The sequence below is a fragment of the Leuciscus leuciscus genome, assembly GCF_965113295.1.
Source record: "Leuciscus leuciscus genome assembly, chromosome: 11".
NCBI lineage: Eukaryota > Metazoa > Chordata > Actinopteri > Cypriniformes > Leuciscidae > Leuciscus > Leuciscus leuciscus.
In genome coordinates this window covers 24511027-24526773 of record NC_138735.1, presented here as the reverse complement: position 1 = coordinate 24526773, position 15747 = coordinate 24511027, and the positions used below count along the sequence as shown (strand labels likewise).

Below are 15747 nucleotides of genomic sequence, written 5' to 3'. Positions count from 1 at the left end.
TCTTTTTCTAAACCTAACAACGGTATTTTAATATTTGCACCCCACTGTAGCCTATATGTACTGGAGGTGGAACTTTTGCCGTGTATGCAACATTTGCTCCAAGCACCACATGCGACCACTGACAGCCTGACCATTTCAGCTCACAAGTGCTGCATGCATTGGAACGGTACAGTGGCTGCATTCACTCGCCACCGTGGCTCAACAAGTTAACGTTTGGAATAATCAAATGATGTCACATCCGCTGTCAAGTTCGACTTGGTAGTGTTGGATGCTCTCAAGCGCTGTCTGCTGAACCCTCATGCGCGTGCGGTCGTAACTTTGGACAGCGCGCGCTCAGTAATGGCTGCACGCGGGCACTCGCGCGGTGGAGCTGCACGGTAATGAATGTGGATCAATCCGCCCTGTTCTTTTCGGGCATCATCTGCCACACCGAGGACGTGATATTAACGGCAGAAAAGTGCGATAGAGACGTGACAGCATGATCCTTCTGTTCGGTGCATTAAAGCCCCTGCTTTTCCTCATTGTCTTCGGACTGTATCCATCCATGGTAAGTTGATGCGATGAGTTGCAAGCTAAAAGATTTCAAGATAATGCAATGCACTTGATTTTTCTCTCTCTCTCTCTCTCTATGTGGATCTATTTAAAACAGATTGCATATGCCGTAGTAGGAAATAAAAATTGATATTTTAAATTAAGTTGGCTGCTGAAATCTCAAAGTTACATTTTTTAATATAATTATTTCATATAATTTCATATAGGGTCCTCTAACACTGGAGTTCTCAGGATTATGCATCATATAATATGTACGTGATGGAGGAAAATAAAACTAGTCCACAGATATTAAACTTTGGTTTATTCAAGCATGGAGAGCCATTTGTCTTTCCAGATGTTTTCCAGGAATGCATTAGTGAGTTACAAACAGATAAAGGGACATGCAGCACATATTTATAAGCATTGGAAATATGAATTTTGTAGATTTTTTTTTCCAATTTTTTTTTTTCCAATTTTTTTTTGTCAGTGTGGATTCATACGGTGCATATGCTTATGATTTTACCAGCCAGTGAATATAATGGTGGATTGATCAATTCTGGTCCACTGCCCAACACAATAAGCTAAATCACCTGCTGCCCCTGTAAAAATGATACAGCATATACAATTATTGACAGCAGATTACAAACAATAGTATTAATTAAATGCAATGTTTAAAATGGTGAATAATTGAAAATGAGCAACTGCACAACATCAAATATAACAAATTAAATTGAAGTAACTTTTTGCCAAAAACAGAACTTCAATGTTAATGATTAGTATGAACTAATCTTTAATTAGATTAATTAAGTACAAATATTTCTGATGATGCTGTATCAGATGTTAAGCAGATTGTTCCCTTTGTTGGAAAGCAAAGTGCTTGTCTAATGACAACCCATAAATCCTCATCACATAAACATGTGACCAAAAAACAAACATGCATGGAATACCTAAAATGCGACAGCACAGAAACCAACTAGTGACAACAAAATCAAAACTGGCAAATGGTCAGACAATGCAATTATAATTATGTATGCCCCAGTGAACACTGGTAAGGGGACGAATGGGAATGAACCACAAGGAAATGTATGTTTTTTTCTGGATTTACTAAGTCTCTTCTATTTAGAATTTTGGCATTAACAAAATATAAAAACAGTCTGCATATAGCATTGTCATGAAATCTACAGATTTGTTTTAATCAAGCTGCTATCTCTTTTAATGCAATGTCATCAAAGAAAACAGCAGGACATTTTCATTTTAAGACAGTACTGCAGAAAAGAATCACCATAATGAGATGTAACAAGTGCTAAAATGAGTGTGGTGATGTGCTTCAGGTGTTTAGTCATTTTTAGCCGGACAGGAGCTGTCCACACCGCCGTGGTGCTGAAGTGAACTAATCACATACAGACATTCAGTACGTCTGCATGAACTAGACAGACAATTGCTTTTTTGTCTGAACAATTTGTTTAACCATTGAATAACATCGCTAGTACTTCTATGCCGGCATTTTGACCTCACCACATGAAGTCCACAAAATGTCACAGGTCCAAAAGTACACAAAACCCCCACAGACTCTAAGAAAGAGGGCTGTTTGTCTATTAAAATGAATGGACGTTGGTGTAATGGGCTTCTAATTACATTGTTGTTGCTTGTGGGATGAGTGATTCATGATGATTAATTTGACGTGCTGAAATGCGCTTTTTATGGTGACAAATTGCATTACACACCTACGGGATACAGCTTTCTAATGTCAGTGGAGGGATTCATAATAATACAGACCTTCACCTTATTTAGCATTCAGTGTTCGGATTTCTAGCAAGTTTTTGAATGACTTTGAATGGAAAAGCCGACTCAGTCATGTATTGATCTATTCACATTATGTTTCTTATAATGTTGTGTTGTGAATATCTAGACATTAGTTTTTTGTCATCTGGCCCGGAATACACTCTTAAGAATAAAGGTTATTTATTGGGATTGATGGTTCCATGAAGAACCTTTAACATTCACAGAACCTTTCCATTGCACAAAAGGTTAGAAAAAGGTTCTTTAGATTATTAAAATGTTCTTCACACTAAGAAAAAAATGGATCTTGTAAGAACTGTTCACTGACACATTCTTTGGGGAACCCAAAATTTTATCTTATACTACATGTCTGCAAAAACACAATTTTTAAACCTTTACCTTTATGTGACATTCATAAAAGATATGCAGAGCGTATCTGACTTTATGAAATCTCAGGAGATATGTTTGCTAACTATCTAATTTTCTAATCTGAACATTACAAACAACAAATAATGAATGAATGTCACTCGATGTTTGATAACCACATACGCGTGCATATGATGAATGAAATAAACCATACTTGTACAATATAATAATAAATCTGCTGTGCACGAACACTGCCACACCCTCACTTATTACTCTACAGATTTATCGCTGAGAAGATGTCTGATAATGAATGAAAGCATTCCTTTTATCTTTCTATGCCTCGTTCTCTTTCAGAAGTGTACTCAGATATTGAGATATAGTCTAGAGGTCAGAGGCGAACAAGAAAGCAAGAGTGAAAGCAAGCGAAAAAAAGAATCGCAACTCTGAGCAGTCTTTTAATTTTCAAACAGGTGTTGTTTAAATCAGAACTTGACTGAAAGCATGACCGCCAAATATAGTGAGAACTAAAGATAGGAGGGTTGTTTTCTCTGCTGTGTATTTATTATCACAGTACAAATCTCAGTCATGGGCATAAAAATATGATGATTTCCACCATCAGGACAGAAATGTGAGTCCATTTAAAAGACATGATCATCAGTACCTGTGTGGTCAATGTATGTTCCTCCACGCTCTGTCCAGTTATAGTGATATATCTGGTATTTCTCTGTCTGGATTGATGGTGGGTGCAATTTGTTTTCATCAACAAACATAAATGGAAGTGGATTTGAATGTTGTACTCTGGGTGATTGAAGAATCCATCATTTTGTGCTTTGTTAAGATATTGCTGATGTTGTACTTGCATAACTACCTTACACTGCATTTATTATAAATTACTCTATTACAGAAAATATTGCAACGCAAAATAGCAATTCCACTACTGGTCTAGACAGGTTGTCAGTCTTTGCGTTGGTGTGGGGATTTTTAGTCACTCTTTATACCAGTGACTGCATTAAAGTACCGATTCGAAAGCATACGGAACCATCTACTCTCCAGTCGCTCTCGTGGTACTTTGATGTCATGCACCAATCGATCTCGCTGCGCAGCATAGCGAAACATAGGCGAGTCGTATAAAACACCAATTCATTCAGGAACGACTCTAGTGAACATCTTTATGAGCGAGTAATCATTCACTGAACCAACTCGTTCAATGAAACATGACTGCCTTTATGAGTGAGTCATTGAATTATACACCTAATCGACTTATTCAAAAAACACCAGTTCATTTAGAAATACTAGTGCCAGGCCCTGAACTGAATGTCACACTTCATATGCGCGTGTCCGTTAAGTCCATGAGACCGTAGGGTGTCTCAATTGTCATTTTAGGTTTCAGAAGGGTCTTTTTGAGCGGTCAATCAATTCACTGAACCGATTAATTCAAAACACAGATTCATTCAGGAGGATCAAAACAAGAGGACATCTTTATGAGCTAGTCATTATTCATTCAGCCGATTTGATACAAGCACACATTCATTCAGGAATGACACAATTCAATCATTCAATTAATTCATTTGATTTGTTCAAAATTAATGATGATCATTAAATAAACAAAACTACTGTGTGTTACTTAGGCTTCCTTTTGTAACTATTTTCTTTGGCAGAGCAAAACAAAGTAGCCTAACTGCCCATATTGTGTAAGTTACTGATGTATAAAAGCAATGTCACACTCGCAATACAAAACATATAGAGAGGAGAAGAGTGGGGGGAAATAAGAATGTGTGACAGAGAGGTAGAAAAAAAAAGAAGAGGCAGAGGCAGTCAGGGAGGGCGTCAGTAAATTCAGTGTGTGCACATGCATGTATGACATGGGATGCCTCTGTCTTCAAAGGGAAAGCTTATCAGTTTGTCCTCTCAGGTGAATCCTCGAAACCTGCTTATCGTTTCTCCATCCGTTCTTTTCTCTATCCCAATTCTTTCTCCCTGTATTGTTTTTGTTTATTTTTTTTAAGCCCTGCTTGTATCCGTTGAGTGCACAGTTACGCGTCTCGCATTCCAACTCTCAGATTCGACTGTACAAATTATACATCAAAGCTGGGGAATTGGATCAGTTACAGCGCAAGTGAATTAGAGCGAGAGAACACTGGCATTATTGTGACTGACAGGGACACACCCACTTTATGATGTCACGGGCTCTCAGGTCCAGTAAAAGACAGATTTCCAATAGATAAAAGTGGTTTTATCGTGTGGGCTTGTCAGTCCAAATAAGTGATTTATTTCATTCATCTTCTGGGAAACTTGCAATGGCACGCCTGCCTGACTGTTTTCACTGGTAAAGCTTGTCTTTAACTGTTTGCAAGGCCTTTGCATGATAACAGTGGGGGTTAGCATCTTGCCGTAGCTTTGTTGTTAATGGTGATCTCAAGGCTGCACAAAAGAAAGATTTTAAATTGGCGTTCCTTTGAATTTGATCAATGGATCAAATGCAAGTCCTATTTTATACAGCACATTCAAATACATGAGTTCAATGATAAGTAAAGGGACAGTTTACCCCAAAATAAAAATTCAGTCATTTACTATCAACCCTCATGTCAATCCAAACCTGTATGCCGTTTTTCTTCCATGGATTAAAAGCTTTCAAACTTCAAAAAGGACTCAAAAGCACCATAAAAGCAGTCCATATGACTCAAGTGAAATATTCAGTCTTTTGAAGTCATGCTGATTGATTTGTGTGACAAATAGATAGAAATTCACAGAAAATCTTGACATCTGCCCTAGTTTTCCTTTGAATAGCAGCATAACTAAAGCATAACAGTGTGTGTGTGTGTGTGTGTGTGTCTACAGACAATTGGTCCCAAGGAAGGATGGCAGGTGTATAGTTCGGCACAGGATGCAGACGGACGCTGTATCTGCACAGTGGTCGCACCGGAACAAAACCTCTGCTCCAGGGATGCCAAGAGCAGACAGCTCCGACAGCTGCTGGAGAAGGTCTCACGTATAATAAACACACACATTTGATCTCTCTTCTTTCTTTTTCTGACACATGTATATACGTACATACTCTACCGTTCAAAAATGTGGGGTCAGTAAGATTTTAAATACTTTTATTCAGCATTAAATTGATCAAAAGTGGCAGTAAATAATTTTACAATGATAAGAAAAAACATTTCTATTTCAGATAAATAAATAATGAATAATGTTCAATGAATAATGTTCCTATTATTCAAAAAATCCACAAAACATGAATCATGTTTCCACACAAAAATTAAGCAGCAAAATAAGAAAGAATTTATATAAATAAGAAATATTTCTTGAGCTCCAAATAAATTACCATTTCTGATAGATTATGTGACACTAAAGACTGGAGTAATGATGCTGAAAATTCAGCTTTTCCATCACAGAAATAAATTACATTTAAAAATGTCTATAAATGGAAAGTTATTTTAATTTGTAATAATATTTCACAATATTACTGTTCCAAATAAATGCAGCCTTGGTGAGCATAAGACTAAGAGGCTTCTTTCAAAAGCATAAAAATCTTACTGACCCCTAACTTTTTTAAGGTAATATATATACACACATTTATCTTTTCCCCTTAATATATTCATGGAAATGAATGAAACTTGCCAACTCATTTTTGCAACTGAATATTGACGATATTTAATACTGTTAGAACATCTTTGTCTGAATGTTTTCGTACTCTCATACTAATGGGTGCAAAACTAGTCTACTCGGACGGTCTTTCGGAAATGTAATGGCCTAATAAACAGGCGCATTAAAATCATGATATTCACAATGTTTCTTCTATAGTAATACCTATTACCTATACAATAATACCTACTGTCAGCACATGCATTGCAAATATAATGTGAATATTCAAAATATTGCAAAGCCCTGTTTTTTCACTCTGCATTTCTTCTTGCCTTCTGTTCTTTCTATCAGCACACACACAGACACACACACACAGGCATCATTTGGCTAGTGTATATTGTGTCGACAACTAATGTACTGTTTTGCCTCAGGGATTCACATTTCAGGAGCTACAGTACTGTACGGCTCACCACTAATACTGACATAAATAAACACACACACTTGTCCTCTTGCTCTTTATTTCTCTCGGTCTCTCAATCACACATTGCATATTCCCCTCCCCCAACGTTTTTATCCTCTTTTGTCACTCTCATTCTCACTTAGGACCTTTAAAAACACACACACACACACACACACACTCAAAGGAAAAAGCAATAGCACTCGTGTGCTTCCATTGCATTCACAAGAGGTTGATTTTATGCAGGTCATTAATACCTGATTTTATGATAAATGATACATGCCTCAATTCAAAGGGAGCCTGACTGCCGTTAATATTGATATGTACATTTATTAACGCATCCATTTTCCCTATAGCCTGAAAAGAAATCCCAGGCCTCCATCTCATTCATGATTCATGGATTTCCACTTTTCTCGCGCCCTAGTCAAGGCAGATAATCAGACAGTTTGATGAGGACAAACACCATGAGATTGGAGTGACTGCTCTGTTTTTTTTGTTTTTTTTATCAGGCCCTTTTTAAAAATTCATTAATTGTAGTCAGTTTATCCATAACATATGCAAAGAAAATGTGTCTTTGGAAAGTGCTTCTCACCCGCTGAAGTTGAAGGGATAGTTCACACAATAATAAACTCATCTACTCACCGTCATGTCGCTCAAGCAATGTATTGTTTTCCATAAAACAAATATCCATGGTGACCAGTGGCTGGTCAAAAGGAGCAAAACAAACAAAAAAGTATTATGCATATGAATTGGATTTTTTGTTTACTGCATGATGCAAAAGTTCAAATTTCTCATGGTTTATTTTACATCTACAATATTGCTCAAATGTTTGGGGATAAAAAAAAAAGATTTTTAGTCTCTTATGCTCAACAAGGCTGCATTTATTTGTTAAATAATAAAAAAATTAAATGTAATTTATTCATGTGATGCAAAGCTGAATTTTCAGCATCATCACTCCAGTATTCAGTGTCACATGATTATTCAGAAATCATTCTAATATGCTGATTTGGTGGTCAATAAACATTTCTTATTATTATCAAATGTTGAAAACAGTTATTATTTTATGAGAACCACCCCTAGTTCTTAACTTGTGCTTTTGTGATGCAGGTGCAGAACATGTCTCAGTCCATTGAAGTCCTGAATCTGCGTACGCAGCGCGATTTCCAGTATGTCATGAAAATGGAAAATCAAATGAAAGGGTTACGGACCAAGTTCCGGCAAATTGAAGAAGACAGGAAAACTATAATGGCTAGAAACTTCAAGGTATGTTTTTTTATTAGGTTACAAAAGATCTGCTGCTTGGAAATGCAAACATCAGCATTGGGCATGAATATTTTTATGTGTTATGTCAAAACGCTAAACATTTGCAGGCCAATAATAGAACTACATGCGTTTCACGACTAAACGTTGTTTATTGGGACCAACGTGTGTGTGTGTGTGTGTGTGTGTGTGTGTGTGTGTGTGTGTGTGTGTGTGTGTGTGTGTGTGTGTGTGTGTGTGTGTGTGTGTGTGTGTGTGTGTGTGTGTGTGTGTGTGTGTGTGTGTGTCTACAGGAGCTGAACGATCGTATGGATGAACTCCAGCCATTGATTCCTGTGCTAGAGCAGTACAAAACAGATGCTAAGCTGATCTCTCAGTTCAAAGAGGAAATCAGGAATCTTTCTGCTGTGCTGACTGGCATCCAGGAGGAGCTGGGAGCTTATGACTATGAGCAGCTCTATCAGAGAGTCCTCAGCCTGGATAGCCGTCTACGAAACTGCATGAGCAAACTCAGTAAGTACAATCCACAGCTATCGTAAGTACTGACGGAATTTACTGCACTTTTTACATTCACAGTTCAAGAATTTTAAAGGGGCCATATTCCACTGTTTCATATCATTTTACATTATATTAGAATTAAATGGGTTGTGTTTGCTACTGTATCTGTCAAAATTCTATATGTAACTGCTATGATTGGCTGAACCTTTGGGTTAACCAAACATGATTAACTTGGTTTCAGGCTCAGCTGTGCTTGATTTTATGACACAGTATGCATTAATATTTGCTGAAATTAATTTAGCTTAAAGTGTATCATACAACCTGTAAAAGAAAGTTGCAGAGTAATGTTTCAATTAAAACTAAAAATATCTTGCCCAAAGCAAAACATAACTCAGATTTGACCTCCAGCTACAGTTTGTCCATATCGGATATTCAATTACTCTTAGTGAACGTCAAGCAAGGCAATTAAATAACAATGTGTTTTCAACAATCTTCACATAACACCTGTGATTCTGATGATGAAGTGCTAAAAAGCCTTACAATATAAATGAGTTGGTTAGGCAAATTCAACAGATGTTCTAATATGTTATTAATATCTCTGATAATTACATCCTAGCGTTGGGGTTTGGATGCACTAAGCTAGTACATCATTAAAAGTTGCTGTTGTTTTTTTACATGCACCGAAAGCAAGTCTTTAAAAGGAATGAAATTGCCTCTAGGAAACCAGCCATTTGAAAAAGAGATGATGATGATGTTAAAAATAAAGAATATTAATTTGGAATTTTGTAGCATGTGGGAAATTAATGAAAATCACCGGCCCTGTGACGATAAAGACATCTGGGACGCGGTTTGGCGCATGGATGACCGACCCTCTAGCATCTCCAAGAAATAACCGGGTGAGTTCTGGAGGGGGGCGGCGCTATGTTCTTCAAGCTGATTAATGTTCTGACATATACCTGATTAATCTTCTTCCTTCCCAGGATTGCTAACAACCGGTTTCCACCAGGTGTAAAATAATTTAGTGAGCCACTCATCTACATACTTCAATCTCACACTGTCTTTTCCCCACAGATTTGGTATATGGACACTTACACCAACAGCAAGGTGGTTCGAGAGTATAAAAGTATTGAAGACTTCATCTCCGGTCAGGAATCGCGAAGCTATTACCTTCCCTTTAAATGGGCTGGAACCAACCATGTGGTCTATAATGGCTCTCTGTACTACAACAAGGAGCAGAGCAACATCATTGTCAAATACAGCTTCGAGACCGGACGGGTTCTTGCCCAGCGTGCCTTGGAGTACGCCGGCTTCCACAACGTCTACCCCTACACCTGGGGAGGCTTCTCGGACATCGACCTGATGGCGGATGAGCTGGGTTTGTGGGCTGTATACGCCACCAATCAGAATGCAGGAAACATTGTGATTTCTCAGTTAGAACCGCAGACGCTGGAGGTTCTCCAGACGTGGAACACGGAATACTCCAAAAGGAACGCAGGCGAGTCTTTCATGATCTGCGGCACGCTGTACATCACCAATTCCCATCTGACCGGAGCCAAGGTGTATTATTCCTACAACACAAAGACCTCGACGTACGAGTACATGGACATCCCATTCCACAACCAGTACTTTCACATTTCCATGCTTGACTACAACGCTCGAGAACGGGCGCTTTACGCCTGGAACAATGGACATCAGGTCATTTTCAACGTCACGCTTTTTCATGTCATCAAAACCGACGATGATTCCTAATGGACAGTATACAGTATGGATATTGAATTTATTGTTATTTTCTACGCATTCATGGTTCTTTTCCCAAATGTTAATAAGACATGTTGCCTTTACTTCACCATAGACTGTGATTTGAATTGAGCATCGTCTCGCCTTAGGACCGATGACACATGAAGACTTGATGATGCCACGCCATTACAAACAGAAAGATTTTTGTTATTTTACTCATCTTCTCATAGCTGCTCTGAAAGTTAGGTCTTACTTGCAATATTTCACAATGTGAGCCACAGATTGCTCAACTGCATGAATGTCTGATTCTTTTGCCATCCTTTACGTGGTATTTGTATATCAGAAATCCCATTTTCTTATATAGTGATGTACTTTTGGCAACATTAATTTGTCCAGACTCTCCTGGTAATATCTTGTTGTGTCAAGTTTAGTTGTACAAACTGTAGAGCTCTGAATATGAACCTATGTAAACGATTGTAACATTCATTGTCACTGTGAGAGGAAATATTTTATATTAAATCTGGAACAAAACAATAAATCAACTGGAATGAAGCCGCAAATCTACATCCATAAATGTAAACAACAGAACAGAAAGGAGCCATGTGCGACACAGAGCAATTTCGTCGGAATTCAGCCCGAATTCACGGGGGTTATAATGAGGTCATTTGCTGATGATTGTGACAAGCCCGAATGCGGTTGCGTTCACATTAATTTACAGGCAGCCCTTCTCACTTGATGACTTTGAATGCTGTCCTATGGCATTTTCAATCAAGATCAAGGGCACAGGAGCAAGAAGGGGACGATTCCAACTCCTTTCTGCAATTTCCTCTCCCTTCATGTCTGTGTCAAGCCTCCCTGTCTGCAAGGGCACTGGGAATTTAAATGCACTTTTACCACCATCAATTCAACGCTGGGAATTGATCACCCACTGGGATTTACTACTGCTGTTTCCTCCCATCACGCCCAGTGCATCTCTTATGAATATTCGCCTACAACATAGTCTTGCAATAGATCTGCAATCAGAAAGTTTAAATTGCTTTTTAGTTTTGATGTTTTTGGAGTTTAGAGTTTCAATTACAAACCTAATTAGATCATTTAAATTGTTATTTTTTCTACACTTTCTCAATGTTTTATTGCCTATAATACTCCCAAATATTTAACCACTTAAAAGGAATAGTTCACCCCAAAAAAATCTGTAACGGTTTACACAGCATAATGTCTTTTAGATCTATAAGACTTCCTTCTGTGGAACAAAACGAAAAAAATATATATATCTTAAAAGAGACTTGTGCTCTATATTTAGCATTTTCTGGAGCTATACAATAGGTTTTTGTTGTTGTTTTTTATTTATTTATTAAAAATAACTTTTTTTTTACCCCTGCATTATGAAGTCACAATTTCCTGTGGGTCTATAAAACGTCCGTCAGAGTTTTGTGTTTTTTCGACCACATTATAATGAGGCAATTTCACAAATGCATAAAACTAATTGGCTCAGCAGAGGAGTAATATCAATATGAATATAAATATTTCATACTGTTTTATCAGAAGATAAAGCCAATACAGACTGATATTCACATTATCTTTTCAGCAGTCACCTGACAGTTTCGGATAAGGCAGTGGAGTGTATTGTGCTCCACATTGCAAATCATTTTAAATTCCAGAGAATGTGCAAAAAAAAATGGGAAACTCAGTGGGATGCCATACTATTTCTATTCTCCATCATTGCACTGATATTTTTAGACCCATTTTTACCTTCTTCTGTAGCCTACTGGAAAAACTTGCCAGTGGAAGAAACACAAATAGTTTTATATACACTGTAAAAAAAAAAAAACTGTGAAAAAACGGTATTATTCCGGCAGCTGGGGCGCCAGAAAATTACCGTAAAATAACGGCAAAAAACAATCTCGTTAAAATACAGTAATTTTCCATAATTAAATAACAGATTATATCTTTAATATTACATCAAATCTTATGTAATTATTGGGATTTTTAACGTTTAAAAAAAGTCATATACACCTTTAAAACAATTAAATACTGTAAATTTAAGGTTTTATACAATTATTTTATATAATAATGCTGTCTATCTACAGTAATTTTCTTTTAATATAGTTTTTCTGTGTAAAATAACAATGAAATTATGTATAAAAAATGCACACAAGTACATAAATTCAAATACAAATGTTTGTAAATTTACAGTTTTTATTTTTATTTGTACCGATCCAATTTCACAACATCTCTAATTAAGTTCTTAATAATAGCAAATGTACAGTCAATTTCTTTTAAATTAACTAAATGTATGAGTACAGAATACCTGCATATTTACAGTATTAGTAATTGAACAAACACTAAACATCAAGATAAGTGATTGATAGGAAATAGATGCTTAGTATATAATTTAGAACATGTAAATATATCCACAATAAAAAGCAATTACCGTATACCTTTACAGTATAACTTATTTTAACATTTACAATTACATTTTATCCAAAGTGACTAACCAATTAAGATAATAATTAAAGATAATAAAAAGCAACAAGTGCAGTGACAAGTCCCAGTTAGTCGCACAGTACACATAGCAAGGTTTTTTTTTTTTTTTTTTTTTTTACAAAGATATAGTATTATTGGGTGAAGTGTTTATGAAAACACTGATGGATCTTTAGCAGTTTCTTGAAAATGTGTTGAGTTGCGCCGGTCATTCCACCACCAGGAAACAGTCCAGGTAAATGTCAGTGAAAGTGGTTTTGTGTCTCTTTGGGATGATGGCACCACAAGGCGCCGTTCACTTGCAGAACACATGCTTCTGGAGGACACATAGATCTGAAGCAGTGAGTTTAGGCATAGGGCTACCTTTAAAGACAACTCTTGCTGCAGCATCTGGATCAGTTGCAGAGGTTTGACTGATACTGGAAGAGCTGCCAGGAGAGCATTACAATAGCCCAGTCTGGATAGAACAAGAGAGTTGTGTAGCTCCGATAGGAAGGGCCTGATCCTCCTAATGATAAGGCAAATCAGCAGGATCACAGCAAGTAAGTTTTGGCTGAAAGTTGAACCATAAGCAGTTCTGTCTTGGCAAGGCTGATTTGAAGGTGAAGGTCATTCATCCAGCAAGAATTTTCCATCAGGTAGGCTGAGATGCGAGCAGCAACCGTCAGATCATCTGGCTGGATTAAAAGGTAGAGATATGTGTCATTAAGATATTAGTGATAGGAAAAGTCATGTTTCTAAATGACAGAGCCTAGTTAAAAAAAAGAAAGAAAGATGGGTGGAATCTAACACAATCGTAATCTTGCTGTAGCAAATCCAAACCTTGTGCATACTTTTAGTGCAATCATATGGAATCAGAAGACTGTTATGAACATATGGAATCAGAACCATTATGATTTTTATGTTTTAATGAATTCTTCCCATACCTTGTTTGCCATGATCATCTGCTTTCCACGTGACCTGAAATCACACACACACAAGTTATTTTAAAACTCAGTATTAGATTTACACATGTCAGAATATGTTCCATTGGGACAATGCAAAAACTCAACTGACTATGATCTTGAAGCTGAGCTGGAAAGGCCAGCAGTAATATTTTGAGCTGCCATGTGATTTTAGCTAAGTTACATTTATAGAAAGTAACATTAAATGAATATGATTTACTGTGACCTAGACCTAGATACACCTAGGGGTTCATCATGTTGTATTCATATTCTAGTCTTCCTGTTCTAGGCTTTCCTGTATCATCAACAAGTACGTTAAGTTACAGACAGTATTTCGATTTCTTAACGGTCTTAATAAAGTTAGTCATGTTAACTATTACGAAATAAACAAAAGAAACACAGTAGGCCTATTTTTAGTAAAACTGTGGCTATTACAATGGTAAAAAAAATCAGCTAAAAACGTGTTTACTACAATTTTACTATAATAAAATAAAGTAAAAAAAAAGTTTACAAAAAAAAAAAAATTGAAAAATAAAGTTTTCAGCTTCCAGACATGGTTTCAAAATGTCCCGCCATTTAAGAGATCGGTTTAATGTTACTGACTATCATAACGAAGATTTTATACACAATTATGGACTTTAATATGAATAACAAGTCTACTAAAGATTGTTTTAGGTCTATAAGTTAACAAGTAAGTTAGAGTGGGTTCAACTGATCTTTCTTAACACAGATCGACAATTGAAAAGACCCATGCTGCATTTGTGTTTTGCCCTCGACGCCAGTTATGACTGAACATAATTTAAGAATGCTAACGTTAGCATGGAAACAGTCTAACCACTTAACACAAATGTAATATAAAATATCATTTACATGTAGTATTAGACTCTTACCTCAGCCGTTGATCGGTCGGGATGAGGTCTGCTGTGACGAACCAGGCTCACTGAAAAAGGGCGCGTTATTTCCGGACTGACACCAGACTACAACTAATATGTGTTCAGCAGCGCTCCTGCTCACGGCTGCTTCTGTCGAATACTATTATAGCTCTGAATTCAAATCTCCCGCTTGCCCTTGACACAGATCGACGACAGAGACAGATTTGTAGCTAACCGTTGTGGGCTGGGCGGGACTAAGCAACGAAACGTAATGGCGGATAATTTGAATCTGCGCGCGGCCGCGCGCGCGGGCACACACACACACATTCAAACGCACACAAAGCCACGCAATGTGCAGCAACGCAGATTTGGAAAAACGATTCATAAAAGACATAAAATATAGGCCTAAATGAAATTTACGGGCAAATACAAATGATGATCAAAATGAACATCTATTTGCAAGACAAAATTAAAAGATTATAAATAATTAAATAGGCCTGCCTAATGTGTGGACAAATCTTAAAACTCACTTTAACCCCCACATGCTTAATAATCTTTAAGGAAAACATGTTAAGTGACTGCTGATTTCTGCAGTTATACCTTATTTTCTTTGTTTTCTAATTCCACAGAAATAATCTGTAAAATATTACTTAATTTTTTATGTAAAATTACACATAACCCTATAAAATTACAGATAATTTCCTTTAAAAAACGTTAAATTAATGTAAAACCACAATAAAAGCAATTACCTGTAAATTTAATAGTGGATCTTTAAATTACAACAAATATCTGTAAAATAACAGGTATTCACTGTATAATGACAAAACGGCAAAATTCTGTAAAAAATACAGACAGTTTCCTGTAAATTTACAGTTTTTTTTTACAGTGTACTGTAAATCCTATGAGACTTACAGTATATTTGCATTGAGATAAGGTTTAAAATAAGGTTTCATTTAACACTAATTATGAACATGAACTCACAATGAACAATACTTTCTAAAATATATATTAATTTAGTTTATGTTAAACTCAACATTTACTAATATGTTTTTCAAGATCCAACATAGTATCTTAATATTTGTTAATACACTGTGAAATAACATTTTTATAAACTAACATTAACAAAGGTTAATAAATGCTGTAAGAATATTATATTGCTCATTGTTAGTTTATGCATTAATTAATGAGACCTCATTGTAAAGTGTTAACATGATAGTATTATTGAGCAATATTA

General features: G+C 36.5%; 1 protein-coding gene and 1 long non-coding RNA gene across 2 annotated transcripts; one reads left to right on the top strand and one right to left on the bottom strand.

Annotated features, from left to right (window-relative positions):
- The first annotated feature begins 177 nt into the window (after nucleotides 1-177).
- On the top strand, nucleotides 178-11518 carry olfm3a (olfactomedin 3a). Its single transcript, XM_082184950.1, has 6 exons — nucleotides 178-547; nucleotides 5515-5658; nucleotides 7826-7981; nucleotides 8272-8491; nucleotides 9266-9372; nucleotides 9548-11518. The coding sequence occupies exons 1-6, from the start codon at nucleotides 479-481 to the stop codon at nucleotides 10223-10225; spliced, it is 1374 nt and encodes a 457-aa protein (XP_082041076.1). The 5' UTR covers nucleotides 178-478; the 3' UTR covers nucleotides 10226-11518.
- Nucleotides 11519-13249: 1731 nt separating this feature from the next.
- Nucleotides 13250-15395, bottom strand: LOC309509847. The gene is made up of 3 exons (XR_014210091.1): nucleotides 14532-15395; nucleotides 13624-13657; nucleotides 13250-13374 (listed from the first exon to the last, which is right to left on the bottom strand). It is a non-coding gene; the product is annotated as an uncharacterized lncRNA (long non-coding RNA).
- Nucleotides 15396-15747: the final 352 nt, after the last annotated feature.